The sequence below is a fragment of the Daucus carota genome, chromosome 8, assembly GCF_001625215.2.
Source record: "Daucus carota subsp. sativus chromosome 8, DH1 v3.0, whole genome shotgun sequence".
NCBI lineage: Eukaryota > Viridiplantae > Streptophyta > Magnoliopsida > Apiales > Apiaceae > Daucus > Daucus carota.
The window spans coordinates 19,330,248-19,352,193 of record NC_030388.2 but is presented as its reverse complement, the minus strand read 5'-3'; the positions used below and the strand labels follow the sequence as shown (position 1 = coordinate 19,352,193).

At 35.2% G+C, this 21,946-nt stretch overlaps 3 protein-coding genes across 8 annotated transcripts; all 3 read left to right on the top strand.

Moving 5' to 3' along the window:
* The first annotated feature begins 651 nt into the window (after nt 1-651).
* On the top strand, nt 652-5,032 carry LOC108197818 (G-type lectin S-receptor-like serine/threonine-protein kinase At4g27290). Its single transcript, XM_017365524.2, has 7 exons — nt 652-2,097; nt 2,219-2,338; nt 2,508-2,665; nt 3,086-3,296; nt 3,398-3,635; nt 3,716-3,866; nt 3,948-5,032. Exons 1-7 carry the CDS (start codon nt 834-836, stop codon nt 4,254-4,256), a joined length of 2,451 nt encoding a protein of 816 aa, XP_017221013.2. The 5' UTR covers nt 652-833; the 3' UTR covers nt 4,257-5,032.
* Nucleotides 5,033-6,618: 1,586 nt separating this feature from the next.
* On the top strand, nt 6,619-14,675 carry LOC108199828 (G-type lectin S-receptor-like serine/threonine-protein kinase At4g27290). Of its 4 annotated transcripts, XM_064083893.1 has the most exons (10): nt 6,636-6,878; nt 8,534-8,728; nt 9,639-9,753; nt 10,863-12,207; nt 12,341-12,460; nt 12,663-12,820; nt 13,242-13,452; nt 13,554-13,791; nt 13,874-14,024; nt 14,101-14,675. In XM_064083893.1, exons 4-10 carry the CDS (start codon nt 10,920-10,922, stop codon nt 14,386-14,388), a joined length of 2,454 nt encoding a protein of 817 aa, XP_063939963.1. In that variant the 5' UTR covers nt 6,636-6,878; nt 8,534-8,728; nt 9,639-9,753; nt 10,863-10,919; the 3' UTR covers nt 14,389-14,675. The 4 variants fall into 4 exon arrangements, with proteins under 4 accessions (XP_017223309.1, XP_063939963.1, XP_063939964.1 ...); XM_017367820.2 differs by lacking the exon at nt 8,534-8,728 and having other exon boundaries at nt 6,619-6,878; XM_064083894.1 differs by lacking the exon at nt 6,636-6,878 and having other exon boundaries at nt 7,410-8,728.
* Nucleotides 14,676-17,026: 2,351 nt separating this feature from the next.
* LOC108198285 (G-type lectin S-receptor-like serine/threonine-protein kinase At4g27290) lies at nt 17,027-21,679 on the top strand. 3 transcript variants are annotated; one of them, XM_064083890.1, is made up of 8 exons: nt 17,027-17,139; nt 17,877-19,161; nt 19,274-19,399; nt 19,596-19,753; nt 20,061-20,271; nt 20,370-20,607; nt 20,696-20,846; nt 21,163-21,679. In XM_064083890.1, the coding sequence occupies exons 2-8, from the start codon at nt 17,880-17,882 to the stop codon at nt 21,469-21,471; spliced, it is 2,475 nt and encodes an 824-aa protein (XP_063939960.1). In that variant the 5' UTR covers nt 17,027-17,139; nt 17,877-17,879; the 3' UTR covers nt 21,472-21,679. The 3 variants fall into 3 exon arrangements, with proteins under 3 accessions (XP_063939960.1, XP_063939961.1, XP_017221535.1); XM_064083891.1 differs by having other exon boundaries at nt 17,031-17,139; nt 17,947-19,161; XM_017366046.2 differs by lacking the exon at nt 17,027-17,139 and having other exon boundaries at nt 17,547-19,161.
* Nucleotides 21,680-21,946: the final 267 nt, after the last annotated feature.

Genomic DNA, 21,946 nt, shown 5'->3' with positions numbered 1-21,946 from the left:
AGTGACTGTGATCATTTTGGACTATGCCACTGTGCAGTGGTAATGCAATATGTAAGATAAACACAGCTCCAAGATGTGAAGGCTTGAAAGGAATTGTTCCGAAATTTCAAGAGAGGTGGAAAGCTTCAGAATGGTCTGGTGGATGCATCCGCACAACTGCCTTAGTCTGTGGGACGACTGATGAGGGTTTTGTGAAATATTCAGGTGAAGTTGCCGGACACACATCACTCCAGGTTATCTAAAACGTTCAAGAATGTGAGAAATTGAGCCAGGAAAACTATTCTTGTACAGCTTATGCAAATTCAGATGTCAGAAAAGGTTAACATCAATGACCTTATCGATATTAGAACTAGTAGATGGATAAGATATAGAATTATGGTGGCTGGATGTCAACAATTCAACATGCCTTTAGTCTTATTTGGTTTAAGCTCCCTTCAACTATAAAATAAAGTCAACCTTTTCTCCCTCATTTCTTAAGTTTCAGCTGCATTTTGTCAACCATGAAATCCATGTCTTCGTCAACTAATTTACAGTGTGATTTGAATATTTAATCATCGGGATCATTATTTTATTAGGAATTTCGGAAATTATATATATATTTAATTACCCGTGGATCTACAATTCTTGACGCATAGTCGGCATAGACATGAATTATTGTTTTGTCGGAGACGCTTTTAAATCACCGTGTGAATTATTGGTCTCCACTAAATCTTGAATTATTCAATCTTCCCAAGTGGCTGCAACTTGCAAGTTTGACAAGAATGGATGCATCTCTTAAACATTTTACTAAAACACTTATCCTGATTCCTGGCTAATAGCTTTTATGTAATACAATGAAGTTGGCTACCATCATTCTCTTTTGCTGCATTTTATCCTCTACTTTGATGAACTCCAGGGCAGGAGACACCATCTCAGCAAATCAGGGTTTTCGAGACGGTGACACTGTCACATCTGCTGGGGGGGAATTCGAACTGGGATTTTTCAGCCCAGGCAGTTCGACGAACCGATATCTGGGTATATGGTACAAGAAAATCTCAAGAGGGACTGTTGTATGGGTTGCTAATAGAGATGTTCCTGTTATGAATACCTCAGGCTTAGTACAGGTGAATCGAAAGGGAATTTTATTGCAAGCGGTGGATAGTAGTGCTGGTGTAATTTGGTCGTGGAGTTCGCGTAGAGCAATGAATAATCCTGTTGTGCAGTTATTAGATACTGGGAATTTGGTTCTAAGGGATGCAGATAACAATTTAGTGTGGCAGAGCTTTGATTACCCTGGGGACAATTTGTTACCCGGCATGAAGCTTGGAATAGACCTGGTTACGGGTCTCAACAGGATTTATTCGTCGTGGAAAAGCGTTGTTGATCCGTCTGTTGGTAGTTTTAGCAACCGTGTTGATCCTAATGGTTTTCCACAATATGTTCTGACCAAAGGTTCAGTGATTTGGTCCAGGACTGGACTGTGGAATGGTTATAAATTTGAAGGCCTTCCCAACAGGAACCCGAATGGAATTTTTAAAGATGAGTTTGTTTTTAACAAAAGGGAAATTTATTATAGGTTTGTTCTTATCAATACAACTTCTGCTATAATGAGGTTCGTGCTGACTCCTACAGGGGATTCTAAGCTTCTTGTGTGGAATGATCAGCAACAAATCTGGATGGTTTACCTTAGTCTGCAGGACAGTGATTGTGATCGTTATGGACTGTGTGGTGGCTATGGAATATGTAATATAAACAAAACTCCAAGATGTGAATGCTTGAGAGGCTTTGTACCGAAATTCCAGGAGAAGTGGAAGGCGGCAGATTGGTCTAGTGGATGCATCCGCAGAACTAATCTTGTCTGTGGGACTGATGAGGGTTTTGTGAAATATTCGGGTGTGAAGTTACCTGATACACGTCATTCTTGGTATAACACGAATATGAACCTTCAAGAATGTGAGAAATTGTGCCTGAAAAACTGTTCGTGTACAGCTTTTGCAAATGCAGATGTTAGAAGAGGTGGACATGTATGTGTGTTATGGTTTACTGAGCTAATTGATATTAGAGACTACTCTGAAGATGGACAAGATATATATGTAAGAATGCCATCGTCTGAATTAGGTAAGACTGGCTTCGTGTCTTCACTCTTTGTACAACGACTCTTGCTCTATAAAATTAGTGCCTCAGCTATTTGCTTATTGATGGTGTATTCTTTATAAGTTAAATATTTTGACTAATGCAGTAAAGAGTCGCAGAGCAGAGTGGATGCTAGAGTTCATCCTCATTTTAGCCATACTAGCAGTAGTACTACTTGGAGGAATATTTCTTCTAATATACAAGAAGAAAAAGATGCAGAAAGAAGGTAAATTATTCACTACTATTAATTGGAAAGGAAGATTTTGAATTCCGACTGAGTAAATTTGCTAGTACCATAATAAAGGGATCCTAGCATCTGGGGAATAATCAGAAATTTGGTAGAAACTATTTCAGAACTACATCAATGTGCATTTGTTGTCCTTCAATCATTGCAGAAAGCTTCAAACTGAATTTGGAAAGTGTTGCCTTGACAAAAATTGAGAATGAAGATCTGGAGTTGCCATTATTTGACTTCAGAAGCATTGCAAATGCCACGAGTAACTTCTGCCCAGACAACATACTTGGAGAGGGTGGCTTTGGACCTGTATACAAGGTGAAATACAGTACATGTCCATAAATATACGCAATAAAGCAATGTTTGTCACAACTGAAAGCACAACACAACGTAAATATACATGTAGCTAACTACAGTGCCAGTATCATGTGTGACAGATAAGCTATTAAACTGTTAAAATAGAATCAAACAGATTACTGAATACATGAAGCATATGACTGTATGAGTTTGATTTTATATTCAAAGATATTGTACCAATCTCCAAGGAATTGGCCTAGTAGGTGTAAATTGCATATTACTGATTATACAGGCTTGAATACCTTGAGCTCAGGGGATCTTTGATTTCCCATGAGCAAGAACTTTCTCAGGGGTACTCAGATTTACCAATGAGACTCTTTGGAAGTGTAAGAAATTATAGCATAAAAATTAAACATAAAGCAAGACAACCGTGACTTTCAGGGCAAGCTGACTGATGGACTAGAAATAGCGGTGAAAAGGCTTTCAAGAAACTCAAGTCAAGGACTAGATGAGTTTAAAAATGAAGTTTCATGTATTGCCAAACTTCAGCACAGAAATCTGGTGACACTTCTTGGTTGCTGCACAGAGAAAGGAGAAAGGATATTGATATACGAATATATGGCCAACAAAAGTCTAGATTCATTCATTTTTGGTATGGCCCAACCTGTGAGAATATGTCATATTTTTGTTCTGAAATTCATCAATTTTGTCATTTATACACTTTGGAAGTCTAATCTGATGACAAATGAATAGATAATAACGTCAGAAACGCTCTGGACTGGCCGAAGCTATACAACATAATAAATGGCATTGCTAGAGGACTTCTGTATCTTCACCAAGATTCAAAGCTAAGGATCATACATAGAGATCTCAAAGCCAGTAACATATTACTTGATCATGATATGAATCCAAAGATTTCAGACTTTGGCATGGCAAGAAGTTTTGGAGGCAATGAAACTGAAGCTAATACATCAAGGGTTGTTGGGACATAGTAAGAACTTTTAGCACTCTGCAATTTACTATTTTCTTTGCATCACAACTGATAATTGACTAGAATTTTTTGTCTCGCAGTGGTTACATGTCCCCGGAGTATGCTATTGATGGACAATTTTCTGTTAAATCAGATGTATATAGTTTTGGCGTTTTACTGGTAGAGATAGTAAGTGGAGTGAAAAACAGATTATTCAGTCATCCTGATCACAGCTTAAACCTTCTGGGGCATGTGAGTAAATATTTATTATGACATTCCTTATGCTATATGCTACTTTATTACGGATAAATAATTCACCTGATTAAATTTTAGGCATGGATGAGTTACAAACAAGACAAACTGTTGGCACTCATTAATGGCGTGATCTTGGAGCCCCGTGACTATCATGAAGTCTTTCGAGTCATACAAATAGGATTATTGTGCGTTCAACATAATCCAAAGGACCGGCCAGTGATGTCACAGGTGGTTCTAATGTTAAACAGTAATATGAAACTGCATGATCCTAAGCAACCTGGTTTTTTCATGGAGAGATATTTGCTTGAATCAGATGAATATTTAAGCAACCCTAATCTGTCATCATCCAACCAATTAACAATCACCACTCTCCTACCTCGAGAATAGTGTGATCATTTGGCTCTTCAGGTTAGCTAATAAAGAAAGTAACTGCTACTGCTGCTTCTTTCTTGCTTCAAAGGGGGGCTTCCATTCAACAACGCAGACTAAAAGTGCCCTTCGAATCATGCTGGATAGTCACTCATCACACGGCTCTCAAAACCAACCTGTGGTGTATCCCGGGATAAAAAGTAAATTTGATCCTTTGCCTAATACTTTGATATCATGCTATCTTCACCAGAGTGATAATTCAGCTATGCCAGGACTGAGGGTGTCGATATGGCAAGTCTGGAGTCAGTTGATCAGATCCCTTTCTATCAGCATTCTTGGTGCCATGGAAGCTAAGTCACACTGTAGAGCCTGCTTTGACTAGCTGTTCAGGGCAATTGGTTTTTGAGGAGGTGTGCCCCTGCCTTCACTGTGAGGTTTCTTCTTAATAAAGTAGCTGGGCTACCTTGCGTCAGTGAGAACTTACCTACCCTGTTTCCAAGCTTGGGAAAACAATAGTTGGAAAACTCATCACCTAGGAATGCTCTTCGTCCCTCAGACGAGAAAGTCCAACAATGTGCTAGCAAGTAACTTATAAATATAATTAAAGATAGTGTCCCCTAGTGATCAATGATATTCCAAGTGTGCCTTATTCTTGTGACTTTGTAAACTGATGATCAAGTGTTTTTAAGTATTTCCATTAGAGCAAATTGTTACTGTATTTTTTAGTATTACAACTTTTTGAATGAATGGCAATTAAGTAGGACTCAGATATAATATTTTGAACATTACTACTATGTTTCGGTCGTACAAATCTCTAGCAAATTGGCGATGAGTGTCTCCGGCGAAGCATTAGTCCCATTGTTAAGACACACCCAAGTCTTAACAAGCCTAACTCGTGACTTTTACAAGTCACCATCTTCCACCATGCACAAACGATTGTGATGTATCTGGGACGGTGTTCTTGGCATCAAAAGAAGAGACATCACTAGGACATTATTGGAGCACTCATCAGTTTCAAGTGCCTTAAATTTCTCTATGCGCATATTGTAACATCCCAGATTTTCAGAATTAGTTTATTAATATAGAATAAGTTTTTGAATAATATTATTGGCTTTAATGGACTTTTATCTGATAAGATGAATGGTCTGTGTAGTATAAGTATAATTGTGATGTGAAATTATAAGATTTAAACAGATTATGCACTATTCTTCTGGAATTTCGTATATTTGAACGACCCGGATTTTTTCAAAAATTGTTTATTGTTATGAAAATAATTTTCTTAGAAAGAAAGGAATAAAATTTAATATTTTATTCCGGTTTAATGTGTTTTCAAAGTTTATATTTAAATCCCGGGTTATTGTGTTATCGATACAGGGACTGTCTTTTCAAAACTGTATTTCATACAATTGATTTTAAAGATTTAAAAGATTGGTCTGTGAGTATGATTGTTACATGGCTAAGTGTTGCATGTGAATTGCGAGTTTAATTAGTTATAATAAATAAATGTGAATATTGCATGAATTTTTGGTGTAAATTGATTTTCTGTAATTGGTATTTATATGTGCCAGAACTGTGGGTTTAATGATTGATATTATCAGAATGAGTCATGTGTTATTTAGATATTTTCAAATGATTTATATATGGATTTATATATGGATATATGAATATCCTTTCAAAACTTATTTCAAATATTATTTCTGAAAATACAGAGATGGGTTATGCAAAAGTTAGATGGTTGATATGTGAATATATGTATTACATGATTAAGTGTTACGTGTGTAATGGTCGTGTAACCAGTTATGGTTATTTATGAATATTATATGAATATTTGGTAAATTCTTTGATAACTAGTTTTCTATTTTGATTGCTTATATATGCTGCAATCACGAGTTTCCAATTTTTATATTCTCAGAATAAAATATGGAACATTTGGGTATTTTCCTGATAATTTATGGATAGTATGTGATATTTATATGAAAATTTGTGAGGTTTGTGTTATCGGGTTTATTGAATTGACTGTTCATATGTGTTCGGATTTGAGATATTTCAATTTCTATATGATCAGGATAAAATATAGTTTATTTAGATATGTTTATATCGATTTTTGGATTGCTATGTGATTTTATAATCGATTTATGGATTTAATTTCGGTTAATTATTAATTATATTAAAATAGTTATTTAGCATTTTAAACCCCGCGGGCGTTCGGGAAAATTTCGCCATTAAGCTATTTGGGACATTCTGAGCATTTTTCGTGTTTTAACTTTTTCAATCCGGAGTACGGTTTGCCCCGTAAATGGTCCGGTACGGTTTTATTAATATTTTTAAAGTTAATAATTATCTGGTTGTCTCGTAATGCGTGAAGCATATTCCAGGAATATTCCAAAGCATATTCAATGAATATTCTCTTATCTTCTTCTATAAATATCCTTTACCAGTTTATCTCGCACGTACAATCATTTCGTCAGTTTCTCTGCACGAATACCGAGAGAAGACGAACGGGTGTTCTTCGTGTTCTTCATAATCAAACGAGGATTTGAAGGCGTTATTGGAATCCGATGGAGGCGTATAAATAGTCAAAACGAAGCTCTCGACGCGTAGAATCTAATACAATCATCCGTTTCAGTGCAGAATCATCAGGTGATTTTATATTAATTTTACAAAATTCGAATTATTAAGATTTAAATAGTGAATTTTTACAAACGAGCTTGTTGGATTGATTTGATGATTCCATGTTGTAGAGCATCTCCTGCCAATCGTTTTCATATATTATATGTCGATTTTTGAGTTCCGTAACATATAGAAATATGGGTTTGATTCTTGAGGCTGTGTTCTTGAGTGTTCTTGAAGCTTTTTAATTGAAATTTGGGGGTTTCTTATTCTGTCAATCTGGGCGGTTTTTGATGTTATGAATGTGTTTATCTTGAGGAGGGGAGTCGAGGGATGTGATCGAAATCAGTGTGAGAGCTCGGATGAGAGCTCGATTGAGTTTCAAAGTTTCGATGGTGGCAAATTACGGTTTGATACCCCCTACTTTCGAAGATGATGAAGTGTGTATACCGAGGTTTCAATACTTACAAAAACTCCCCTGTAACTTTTAAAGGTTACAGTTTTGACCCTGCGGCCAAGTTTTCAAAAGTTTACAAAATAAACCTTTTGATTTAATTTTCTAAAATTGTTTTATTTAATTATTTTAAATTCCAAAAATAGTTTTTAATTATTTCTTTATTCAAAAATAAATCTAAATTAGTTTCTTAATTAATTTTAATTAGTAATTAATTATTTTAATTGGTCAATTAATTTAAATATTAATTGATTAATTAATTTAGTTAATTATTAATTGATTTTAATTGATTAATTAATTAGATTTAATTGCTCCTGTTGATTTAAAAATTCCGAAAAATAGTTTCGAGCTTTGAATCATTTCTCTAAAATATGTTTGAGGCTCGTTAATTGATTTCAAATGATTTCGGACCCGATCTTGAGCAATCGGACTTGATTATTTATTTAAAAATGGATTCTTTTACCTGTTTTAATTCCGAAAAATGTCTAGAAATTCCAGAAAATTCCTGAAAAATCATTTTTAACCTGAAACTTGATTTGACATCAATTGGGATGGGAAACCTTATATGAAAAATGTTGTCTGCTATCTGTTTGATATGTATTGTGCTGATAGGAGAGTTAGAAAACGGTTTTGCTTATAACTTTTGATCGGTAATTCAGAATCGAGTGAAACGAAAAAGAGATTAAAGCTTATAAAGTCTATTTTAATGTGACATAATAAGATGGTGGAGTATAGAATGTGAATAATTGTTGTTAAATGTATAGAATATGATTATATGTGATCTAATTGCTATTAATTGATGATTGCATGGACTATCTGGTTGTCCTAGTATTACATACATGTGATAAATGATTAAATGACATAGTGTCGTGTCTTGATATATGTCGGATAAAAGCATATGGATTATAGTGATTGGATTTGGTTGATTGATTGTTGATTGAGATAGGATAACAGGTGGATAGTCTAATAAATAGACGAGACGATGTCGGATTTTCGATAAGATTTATATGATATTAATTGATAATATGTTATGTGAAATATGATTAGACTATATGGTAGAGTCAAAGCATGATTATGTGTTAAGTGATATTTGATGAGTTTAAAGAGTTATATAAGTGGGTATCGATATACGTGATATGTGTATGCGATAGGTTATGCTACCGAGTTGATAAGTAGAGATAAGAATCAATAGATTATTTAGTGATAATGGTAGTATCTTATTCTCGTAAAGGGTTTGGACGAGACGGATACGATCGAAGACGTTCAGAAGGTCAAACGATGTTACAAAGCGAATAAGGAACGAATCGAGTAAACGAAGCAGTGTGGCGAATAGAGTATAGCCAAAGATGGTCTAGAGACTATGATATGCATAGAGTGTGAAAGTGGAAAGATGAGATTAAGCTATGTGTGTGGAAGCGGATTTAAGGCAAGTATTCCTAAATCCTTCCTCATATATATATTGCATGTTCTGATTATTCTGTCAAGATTATGATATTGTTTATGCTGAGACCCTTCTCAAGCAAACTCTTACTTCTGAGAATGAATCCCATGATTGTTTTCTTCTTCCAAGTTTTGAAAAGCCAAACACCTAATTACTCTCAACTTTCTATTTTGATCCATTCTTTCCAATCCTCAAGATTTTAAAAATACCAGTTCTACAAATTAATTCGAAGTTCAGACCGTCATTGAAGCATGTGTTGCTCAATGATAGTTAGAGCCTAGAATGAAATGGGATCTTCTTGATTATTCAACCCGCCATTGTCATGCTGGTTTAGCAGGCTAAATTCAGTTGCTTAGCCGATACTGGAGGATACTGAATAGTTAGGAATTTCCTGAACTATGATTTATCAAAAGACAGACTGTGGTTTATGAAATGTTGATTCCCAAAAGTTGATTTGAAATATTTCTGTTGCTGATAATGATTATGATTCTGTTCTGTTGATTGAATTGTCTATTGATTTCAATTGTTAGAATTGGATTAGTTTTTATAAAACATGTGGACCAGATTCGTGGTCAGACCAGATTCGTGGTCAATTATAGGCCAATGTGTGCCTTGGATCCAGTATAGAGAGCAGGGCTGTGTGCCATGTTCGGGGTTAGTGCGTGACTGATCAGCAGCCTAACCTTTGGTTTTTAAGTAAAAATGTGATGAATCCAATTCGACAATTCTTCTGTAAGTTTGAATTCTGATTTCAATTGCTGATAAGAGTTGTGAAGTTTTCAATTACATATCCTGAACTTGTGAACCCTGATAAGATATTTCAGGACTATTGTTGCTTATATACACTTGCTGAGCATTGTTGCTCACCCTTGCTATTCCTTTTTAACCATTTCAGAAAAGCTTAGAGATGAATTGCTTGATTGAGGTTGCGAGTATGGCTAAGGCTAAGCGAGGAGTCAGAGTTATAGAATATCCAGAGGACAAGTGGAATGTCCAGGGAGATTGTCAAGGTTGGTTCTAGATAGAGTTGTGTTATTGAGATTCAGATGTAATCATAATTTGAATAGATTGGCAGTGATTCTTCTCATCGAAGATGATCTGAGATTGTAAGACATTGTTAATTGATAGTGGTTGATTCTAATTTCAATACTGTAACCTGGATGCGATCCTGTTTTTAGGGGGTTAAAGTGTTTTCTTTTAAATCTTTTACTAAAGTTTTCAGGTTTTAAATCCTTTGATTTTATTACCTTTTTCAAAAATACAGGTTTTCAAAAGTGTTTTAGAATGATTTTGTGTGGTGACGTCAGAATCCAGACCCCCGGATTCTCGGGCTGTCACACATATTGTATTTGAAGAAATTGATTCAATCATTTTGTCTTTCACTTTCTCACTTTCTTGTACGCAGAATCCCAGCACCCAAATCCTACTAGACAAGATGCAAATTATTTTACGTGTAAGTAGTCAAATAATTTAATTAGTAAAGGAAGAAGGTACCCTAATATCTTTCTTTATATCTGATGGAAACTTAAAGTTGGGTCCCTTCAACTTTCTGAACATGTTAAACCAGTCTCTTATGTTTTCAAAAAACATAAACAAACCCTGAACTCCTGAAGTTTCCATAAATTACGAACTAGTCTGTGTACTTGCCGGAAACTAGCACGTCATTAGTATTTATCCAAAAGGGCTTTATATTTCATTATTCAAAACAGATCAATACCATGTCATAAGTCTATTGAGTTTGCATAGCATCCTTTGACCTTGGAACTTAAAATGGAACATTTAGCTTCATGTAAATGGCTGCTGAGAGACCAGGTCGCCGCTAGTGACAAGGTGCTTAGATTCTCAACTCTTCTGATCAAAGTCAAGATTTAATCACTAATATCATATTCCTATATCAGAGTGAACAGGTCAAGAACTGACATCTGAGTACGGCACAATTCGTTTTTATTAAAATCTACAAATCAGATCCAAGTGCTAACTGATTATTATAATCAGAGACTCAACTTTCAATTACTGATAATAGTATAGTTTTTATTTTAATCCAAGTTGCTATAAGTTTGACAGAGGCAAAAATGTTATTTTTTAACTAACAAATTTGTTTTTCCTTGGTTGGGGTCAGGTTATGCATTACTAGAAATAGATTTTGGCATTTTGCAAGTTAGAAGAGTGCAAGATAATGGAGTTGACTTCCACCATTTTGGTTTGCTTCATTTTATCCTCTACCTTAGTGAACTCCATGGCTGTAGACATCATTAGAATGCATCAGACGTTTCGAGATGGTGATACTATCACATCAGCAGGTGGAGAGTTTGAACTTGGATTTTTCAGTCCAGGAAGTTCAACGAATCGATATCTGGGCATCTGGTACAGGAAAATATCCAGAGGGACTGTTGTTTGGGTTGCTAATAGAGATAATCCTCTTATGAATACCTCAGGATTAGTGCAGGTCAATCACAAGGGAATTTCATTGCAGTTGGTTGATAATAGTACTGGGATAATATGGTCATCGAATACGTCTGTATCAATGAGGAATCCTGTTGCACAGCTATTAGATACAGGGAATTTAGTTTTAAGGGAAGGGCATCTCAGTTTCAATGGCGTAAAAGATTTTATATGGCAGAGCTTTGATCACCCTGGAGACAATTTTCTACCTGGCATGAAGCATGGAATAGACCTGGTAACTGGTCTGAACTGGATTTTTTCATCATGGACAAGTGTAGTTGATCCATCCCTAGGCAATTTCACTAGTGGACTTGATCCAAATGGCTTTCCACAATTTTTTGTGTTAAAGGATTCAATGATTTGGACAAGGATTGGACCATGGAATGGTCACAAATTTAGTGGTCTTCCCAACAGGAACCCGAATGGAATTTTTAAAGATGTGTTTGTTTTCAATGAAAAAGAAATCTATTATAAGTTTCATCTCATCAATACAAATACAACTTCTGCTATTATGAGGTTCGTACTGACCCCAACTGGAGATGCAAAACTTCTTGTGTGGAATGATCCACAAAAAATCTGGATGGTTTACCTTAGTATGCAGGACAGTGACTGTGATCGTTATGGACTATGTGGTGTATATGGAGTATGTAAGATCAACAGTACACCAAGATGTGAATGCTTGAGAGGATTTGTTCCAAAATTCCCAGAGAAGTGGAAGGCAGCCGATTGGTCTAGTGGATGCATCCGCAAAACTGATCTAGTTTGTGGGAGTGATGAGGGTTTTGTGAAATATTCAGGATTGAAGTTACCAGACACTCGCCACTCTTGGTATGACTCGAAAATGAACCTTCAGGAATGTGAGATGGTGTGCTGGAAAAACTGTTCTTGTACAGCTTATGCAATTGCAGAGTTCAGAAGAGGTGGACATGGATGTATCTTATGGTTTAATGACCTAATTGATATTAGAGATTTTACTGAAGATGGACAGGATATATATGTCAGAATGCCATCATCTGAATTAGGTAACTCTAGCTTCGTGAATATTTCGTGTCTTCACTTCTTGCACCACAACTCTTTGCTCTATAAAATTAGTACCATAACTATTTGCTTTTGATGGTGTATTCTTTATAAGTTTCATCTTTTTGACTAATGCAGTTATAAGTCGCAGAGTAAAGTGGATGCCAGAGTTCATCTTCATTGCTGCAGTACTAGCAGTAGTGCTACTTGGCCTAATATTCTTTCTAGTATACAAGAAGAAAAAGCTGCAGAAAAAGGGTAAAATTATTCACTACAAAAAATTAGTAAGAAAGATTTTGAATTTCGACCAAGTGAATATAATAGTACCATAATAAAGAGATCCTAGAATTTTGAAAATAAATGATAGCCAATTTTAAACAGGAAAACTAATAGTCAGAAAATTGGTAGATACTATTTCAGCACTCATCACTGTGCATTTGTTACACTTCAATCATTGCAGAAAGCTTGAAACTGAATTTGGAAACTGTTGCGCTGACCAAAATAGAGAATGAAGATCCGGAGTTGCCATCATTTGACTTCCAAAGCATTACAAATGCCACAAGTAACTTCTCCCAGGACAACAAACTTGGAGAGGGTGGCTTTGGACCTGTATACAAGGTATTACATGTCCATTAATATATGCAAACAACTTATGCAATTAATTAATGTCATATATACATCTAAGTGTAGTGCCAGTACCATGTGTAACAGACAAGCTATTTAAACTGTTTAAAATAGAATCACAAAGATTACTAAATCCGAGAAGCATATGACTGTATGAGTAAGTTTGTTCAAACTATATTGAGTTAATCCAAGGATTTTGATCCAAACTCTAACGAGTTGGCCTAGGAAGTGTAAGTTGCATATTACAGGTTGTAGAAGAGGCTTGAATACCTTGAGCTCAGGTGTTCGTCGAATTCCCCTGAGCAGAAACTTTCTTGGGGGAATTCAGATTTACCAGTGAGTCCCTCTGGAAGTATAAGAAAATGATAACATTATAATATAGCTAGATATATGGCCTCACAACTATTATTTTCAGGGCATGCTGACTGATGGACTAGAAATAGCCGTGAAAAGGCTTTCAAGAAATTCAAGTCAAGGACTAGATGAGTTCAAAAATGAGGTTTCGTGTATTGCCAAACTTCAGCACAGAAATCTGGTGACGCTTCTTGGTTGCTGCACAGAGAAAGATGAAAGGATATTGATCTACGAATATATGGCAAACAAAAGTCTAGATTCATTCATTTTTGGTATGATCCAACCTGTGAATATGTCAAGTTTTTTTTTCTGAAATTTATCAATTGTGTCTTCTTATACAGACAAGCTGTCTAATTTGATGAAAAATGAACAGATAATAACGTGAGAACCACTTTGGACTGGCCGAAGCTATACAACATAATAAATGGCATTGCTCGGGGACTTCTGTATCTTCACCAGGATTCAAAGCTAAGGATCATACATAGAGATCTCAAAGCCAGTAACATTTTACTTGATCATGATATGAATCCAAAGATTTCAGACTTTGGCATTGCAAGAACTTTTGTAGGAAATGAAAGTGAAGCAAATACATCGAGAGTCATTGGGACATAGTAAGTATACGAGGACTCTGCAATTTACTGTTTTCTTTGGATCACAATTGATAATTAATTAGAACTTCTTTTTATCTCGCAGTGGTTACATGTCCCCAGAGTACGCTATTGATGGAAAATTTTCTGTTAAATCTGATGTATATAGTTTTGGAGTTTTACTAATAGAGATAATAAGTGGAGTGCAAAACAGATCATTCAGTCATCCTGATCACAGCTTCAACCTTCTAGGGCATGTGAGTACGAATATATTATGACCTTCCCTGTGATCTATGCTCGTCTTTTACTGATATTTCACATAAAATATTTTAGGCATGGATGAGTTACAAACACGACAAATTGTTGGAAGTCATTGACAGGACGATCTTGGAGCACAGCAACCATTTTGAAGTCTTTCGAGTTGTACAGATTGGATTACTCTGCGTTCAACAAGATCCGAAGGACAGGCCAGTCATGTCACAGGTGGTTCTAATGATAAGCAGTGATATGAAACTGCCTCGTCCTAAGCAACCTGGTTTTTTCACGGAAAGATATTTAAGCCACCTAAATCCGTCATCATCCAACCAATTAACGATCACCACTCTCCTACCTCGAGAATAATCAATCATTTTACCTACATTGATCTATTTTTATAATGCAATTTTACTGGTCTGCAATGACAGCTGTACAGTTAGTTAGACTAACTAACTTTACCGCCATCTTTCTGTTACTAGCTACTCTGTATATAATAGGCTCAACTCTCTCTCTCTCGTATTCATTCATTCATGTACTCATTCACTCAAGTTGCAATCTCTCTCATTTAATAAGATGAGTTGATTTACAGAAACGACTTTCAGAGTTAATTCAAGGAAATCTAACTGTTTCTGACTATCTGGGATAGTCTTGCTGGCACAAATCCATTACCATACGGTACGTGCAACAAGTGCACTTGTAACCTATATTATCCGGACACGGCTTAAGTTGTACATGGATATATGCGAGTGATGGACTCGGCAATATTTTGAAAATTTTACATGTTTCTGGCCTAAAATAATTGTCGCGGTGTCCATACCATTGCCCGAGCGTCGAGGGTCCAACACAGATATTCGAAGAAAAATGGAGTGTCGAGTGTCTGACACGGATATTCGAAGAAAAATGAAGAGTCAGGTAACATAGCTTGTAAGTTGTCTATCAAAATTCAACAGAGACAACATTTTCAGTAAAAGAACATTTTCATGCTGAAGCTTAATGATTAGTTTGCTCCAGTAAGGAGGAACATTTTTATGATGAGTCTTTTATCAAGTGTTTCTTAAGCTCATCGGCTTTTTGTTCATGAAGAAAGACACGAGGAATTTTTGACAATATGAAAGTGAATCTATAGCTTTCTTGACAGGTAAGAAGAAATATAACGACAACAGAAGAACTAGAGGAAAACCAATACATATCAGAACATGTCCAACAATTTCAAGCCCAAAGCTTTCTCAAATGCTGTCAACAAAAGAACTAAAAAGCAAGCTCACACTTTTATTGCACACATTGTAAATTTCTTGATTACAGTATTAATAGATGCTACAAGATTTATGGTTTCCCACCCAATTTTAAAGCCAACAAGGGACAAAATTACTATAGCAGCTCACGTCACAAAATTTGAAGGTTTAATTCAAAAAAAAAATCCTAAAATGAACTATAAATTTAGGATTCTTGATCGAATTTAAGAACCTAAATTTATGATTTACTAAATTAAACTTTGTTTGTGAAAATTGGTGTCATATAACTGTGGCGATTCAGATTTTAATTTGATTACCTGAACTTTAAGTTTGGATATCACAAATACCTTTAAAATTGCTTTGATCTGTATGAACATCAAGAACCATAGCTTTATGATTATAATGTCGTTAGAATCTTTTTAACGGAAGAACTTAGATTAGAAAACAAAAAGGTAAGTAACACAAAGAATCGAATTTTTAGTTCAGGGTCTAGACAATAAAATGTTAATAGTTCAGAAATCTATGATTTTCTTTTTTCCTAAACCGAGGTTAATAGCTATACGATTAAAGCCGAACATTAAAAGTTGATGGGTCTGTCGGTACTTGGGCCGAATTATGGACTACTTATATAATCAATTATCCTTTTTAATTACCGACAGAAAAAAAATCTTTTTTAACTAAAATGATTTATATTTTGTAATTCCTAACTAAAAAACCGATGATATTATTATTATATATAATTATTAATATATAACATATGATATGTTAAAATTAAATATATTAATGTTATTCTTAATTATTCTATGTTATCACTTTAAAAGTAATATCATATATTTATACTATCTATTTATATTATACTATATAATATTATTATTATTTTATTAAAATTAAATATTAATAATTTTATTGATCGGTCGAATTTTATGAACCGATCAATATTATTCTACGGGTCTTTTGATATAAGTGTTATAATGAAATTTTTTTATCATTAATTAACCAAAATATTTAAATTTAAAATATAGATGATAAAATTACAAATGTTATATAAGAGCATCTCCAACGGCGTTGGCTATAATCGTTGGCTAAATTGAAGCTGTAAGACATTATGTAAAATTTGCTGAACCTGTAAGACATTTTGCTTCAATGGTACTGGCTATATTGGTTGGCTATAATTTAAAAATAGTATGTTATTAATATTTTAAATTGTTAAAATAGAATATATCATTTCAATATGGTAATAAATGATGTACAATCTTCCTACAGATTTTCTTACAGACGTGTAGAGGTTCGACAAATTTAGAGCATCTCCAACGGCGTTGGCTATAATCGTTGGCTAAATTGGACCTGTAAGACATTATGTAAAATTTGCTGAACCTGTAAGACATTTTGGTTCAATGGTACTGGCTATATTGGTTGGCTATAATTTAAAAATAGTATGTTATTAATATTTTAAATTGTTAAAATAGAATATATATCAGTTCAATATGGTAATAAATGATGTACAATCTTTCTACAGATTTTCTTACAGACCTGTAGAGGTTCGACAAATTTAGCCATCCATGGCTAAATTTATAGACAACAGGTGAGTATGGTTGGAGTTGAGTTTTTGGAGCTGTTGGCTAAATTTTTTTATTTTAAGTAAGCCAACTCACCTTTTAGCCAAGGGCTTTAGATGGATGGAGATGCTCTAAGTCAGCCGTGCCCTGCAGCCTGCAGGGTCATGAACTGGTAGAATATGCGGCCATATTTCATCATCCAGAAATATCAATACATGCCAAGAGTATTTAACTATTTATAGTTTGCACAGCAACCTGCGACCTGGGAATTAAGAATTGAGCATTTGGCTTCATGTCAGTGGCAGCTGAGAGACGCCGCCAGTGATCAGGTGCTTAGATTCTTAACTCACAATCAAGCTTTTAACCACTAATTTCATATTCAAATATAGTAATATTTATATATCAGACCCGACAGATGCACCTCCTAGCCTCTGACTTCTGACTACGACGAATAGGTTTATGTTAAAGTCTGAAACCAATAATACAATCACAACGAATCAAAGACTAAACTTTTCAGATTTAAGGTGCTAACCGACTTTTATAATCAAAGTCAAGCTTGGGTGTTTGGACGGGCAAAACCCGGCTTCTAGGTTTATAAGTTAGAAGTACTTATAAGAAGTCGAGAATACTGAGGCTTTTATAAGAATCACTTTTAAGAAGCTGAGAATGCTAGCTTTTCTCTCACAACTTCTACTTCTTTTCTAAACACTTTATTAACTTATTTACTTCTAACTTCTACTTCACTTCTTTAGTTTAAGTAAGAAGTCACTTCTTTTAAGCTAACTTAAACGGCCCACTAGCTTTTGTTTCATGGCTTTTACTTCTTTTCTAAACATTTTAATCACTTATAAGTCTTAACTTGTTTCTAACTTATACTTCAATTTTTTTACTTTAAGCAGAAAGCACTTAAGCTCACCCAACCGGCCCCTGTATTTTTTTATTTTTTAGGATAGGTATTTAAGGTATCCAAGTGGCTATAATGATAGGACTAAAATTGTTGGTACTATATAGTATTTGGTTCACCTGGATTGTGGTTAAATTATGCAAACTACATTCATTTTGCAAGATAATGGAGTTGAATACTATTATTTTGGCTTGCTACATTTTAATCTGTACCATAACAAGGTCCGTGGCAGTTGATACCATCAGAATGCATCAGAGTTTTCGAGATGGTGATACTATCACATCAGCAGGTGGAGAGTTTGAACTTGGATTTTTCAGCCCAGGTAGTTCGACGAATCGATATCTGGGCATCTGGTACAGGAAAATATCCAGAGGGACTGTTGTTTGGGTTGCTAATAGAGATGTTCCTCTCATGAACACCTCAGGCTTAGTGCAGGTCAATCGCAAGGGAATTACATTGCAATTGGTTGATAATAGTACTGGGGTAATATGGTCATCGAATACGTCTGTATCAATGAAGAATCCTGTTGCACAGCTATTAGATACAGGGAATTTAGTTTTAAGGGAAGGGCATCCTGATTTCAACAGCGTAGAAGATTTTAAATGGCAGAGCTTTGATCACCCCGGAGACAATTTGCTACCTGGCATGAAACATGGGATAGACCTGGTAACTGGTCTGAACAGGATCTTTTCATCATGGAGAAGTGACGTTGATCCATCAGTTGGCAGTTTTTCACATGGACTTGATCCTAATGGTTTTCCACAATATTTTGTGTCAAAAGATTCGTTAATTTGGACGAGGACGGGACTATGGAATGGTTATAAATTTGGTGGTCTTCCCAACAAGAACCAGAATGGAATTTTTAAAGATGTGTTTGTTTTCAATGAAAAGGAAATCTATTATAGGTTTCATCTCATCAATACAACTTCTGCTATAATGAGGTTCATACTGACTCCAAGCGGAGATTCAAAACTTCTTGTGTGGAATGATCAGCAACAAATCTGGATGGTTTACCTTACTATGCAGGACAGTGACTGTGATCATTATGGACTATGCGGTGTATATGGAATATGCAAGATCAACAATACACCAAGATGTGAATGCTTGAGAGGATTTATTCCGAAATTTCAAGAGGAGTGGAAAGCAGCTGATTGGTCTGGTGGATGCATCCGCAAAACTGATCTAGTTTGTGGGAACGACGAAGGCTTTATGAAATATTCTGGTGTGAAGTTACCAGACACACGTCACTCATGGTATAACATGAAAATGAACCTTCAAGAATGTGAGATATCATGCCGGAAAAACTGTTCTTGTACAGCTTATGCAATTGCAGATGTCAGAAGAGGTGGACATGGATGTATCTTATGGTTTTCTGACCTAATTGATATTAGAGACTACACAGTAGAAGGGGAAGATATCTACGTAAGAATGCCATCGTCTGAATTAGGTAAGACAACCTTCACGAATATTTTGTGTCCTCCCCTTTTTACTCCAACAACTCTTTGCTTTTTACAGTTCTTTTGTAAGTTTAATATATTTGTGTAATTTGTTTCACACAGTAAAAAGCCGAAGCTCCAGAGTAAAGTGGAAATTAGAGTTCATTCTCATTGCTTCAGTACTAGTAGTAGTGCTACTTGGCCGAATATTCCTTGTAGCATGCAAGAAGAGAAAGCTGCAGAAAGAAGGTAAACTAGTCTCTGTTAGTCTGTTACAGTAACTGTTACTCAAGGAAGGAAGATATACTAAGTAGTATCTACATAAATTATATCTCTGTGTGAATAATATTATATAAATCATAGATGGCTGATCCTTCACAATTATTATCAGCAAAATTAATCATGACCTCATAATCCCCCTCTGTTCCATATTGAATCACTGCAGAAAAATTGAAATTGAATTTGGAAAGTGTTGCCTTGACCAAAATTGAGAATGAAGATCTGGAGTTGCCATTATTTGACTTCCAAAGCATTGCAAATGCCACAAGTGACTTCTCACGAGATATGATACTCGGAGAGGGTGGCTTTGGACCTGTATACAAGGTGATTATATGTAGACAATTTTTGCACCAAGCTAACATTGTCTCACTATACTGTAGGAAAAGTTTATCTGCAACAATAGAAGTGTCTGTACCACATATAACAAAACGAATTCATATATACATTTACCTAATAAACGTGTATTTTACCATGTGTAACACATAGAATTATTCGTCTTGTCTATATTAGAATTAAAATGGTAATGAGATATAGATGTTAAGTGCTCTGTGGAAGGGAAATACAAATAATTGGGTTCTTAAATCTATACCGAGTCAATTCAAATATATAACACATTACAACCTATTTTCAGGGTATATTGACTGATGGACAAGAAATAGCAGTGAAAAGGCTTTCAAGAAACTCAAGTCAAGGACTAGATGAGTTTAAAAATGAAGTTTCATGTATTGCCAAACTTCAACACAGAAATCTAGTGACGCTTCTTGGTTGCTGCACGGAGAAAGGAGAAAGGATTTTGATCTACGAATATCTGGCTAACAAAAGTCTAGATTCATTCATTTTTGGTATGACCCAACCTGGATATATATTATGTTAATTGTCTGAGATTTGTCATGTATGTCCCCATATATAGAGAACTGGTCTAATTTGATGACATGAATAGATAGTAACGTCAGAAACACAATGGACTGGCCGAGGCTATACAACATAATAATTGGCATTGCTAGGGGACTTCTTTATCTTCATCAAGATTCAAAGCTGAGGATCATACACAGAGATCTCAAAGCCAGTAACATATTACTTGATCATGATATGAATCCAAAGATTTCAGACTTTGGCATGGCAAGAAGTTTCGGAGGAAATGAAAGTGAAGCAAAAACGTTAAGAGTTGTCGGTACATAGTAAGAATTCCTATGACTTTGCACTTAAATTTTTTCTTTGCATGACAATTGACAACTTATAATTAATATCCATTTTCTCATCTCGCAGTGGTTACATGTCCCCGGAGTATGCTATTGATGGACAATTTTCTGTTAAATCCGATGTCTACAGCTTTGGCGTTTTGCTAGTAGAGATAGCAAGTGGAATGAAAAACAGATTATTCAATCATCCTGATCACAGCTTTAACCTACTTGGGCATGTGAGTATAAATATACTAAGGCCCTGCTCCCGAGTTATAAAGAGGGAGGAAAGCAAGTGAGGAGGAAGTAAAGTTATATAACTTTCACTCATGTTTGTGCTCCCGAGTTTTTTAAAGGGACGAAAACAAGTGAAAATGGATGCAATTATAATATAATTTCACTCCAAAACTTTCACTCCAAAAGTGGGATGCAAACTTTCACTTACATTCACTTGCTTTCTCTCCTAAAAAAACTCAAGAGCAGGGCCTAAGTGTCTATGACGTTCCTCATGCTATATGCTTCTTACCACTGATAAGTTGCATAATTAAATTTTAGGCATGGATAAGTTACAAACAAGGCAAACTGTTGGAACTCATTGATGGAGTGATCTTGGAGCCCAATAACCATTATGAAGCCTTGCGAGTTATACAAATTGGATTACTTTGCGTTCAACAAGATCCAAAGGACAGGCCAGTCATGTCAGAGGTAGTTCTGATGTTGAGCAGTAATATGAAGCTGCCGCATCCTAAGCAACCTGGTTTTTTCATGGAGAGAGATTTGTTTGAAGCAGACCAATTTTTGAGCAACCAAAATCTGTCAACATCCAACGAATTAACAATGACTACTCTCTTACCTCGACCATAGTGATAACACTGTTATTTATCCAAAACCTCTTGGTCTAGGGAAAAGCAAGATTCATGAGATGTCATTGAGCTGGTGCTGTGTTTTATTCGTCGAGGGAAATGCAGGGAAGTAATGCTGTCATTGAGAAAATGTAAAAATTGATGGCATAAGTATCTCTTGGCAAGATGAATCTTATTCAAGGAATGATGTATCTACAATAAAAAGATAGAGGTGGTTACCAGGATTTCAAATATATTACTATATTAGGATTAAAATATTTATGAAGCATTTAAATATCAATATTTGCAGGGTTTCAGTTATTGGAAAAGTGAGAGAGTAGTACCAGAGAGCAATTTAGATGAGTTAATTATATTGATTCTGTTTCAATTATATATCTATCCTCAAAAAAATTACATATATTAAATTTTTTTAACTTTCAAGAAAAATTTTGTTATAGTTATATTTATTTCATCGACTAATATAATATGTGTGAGCA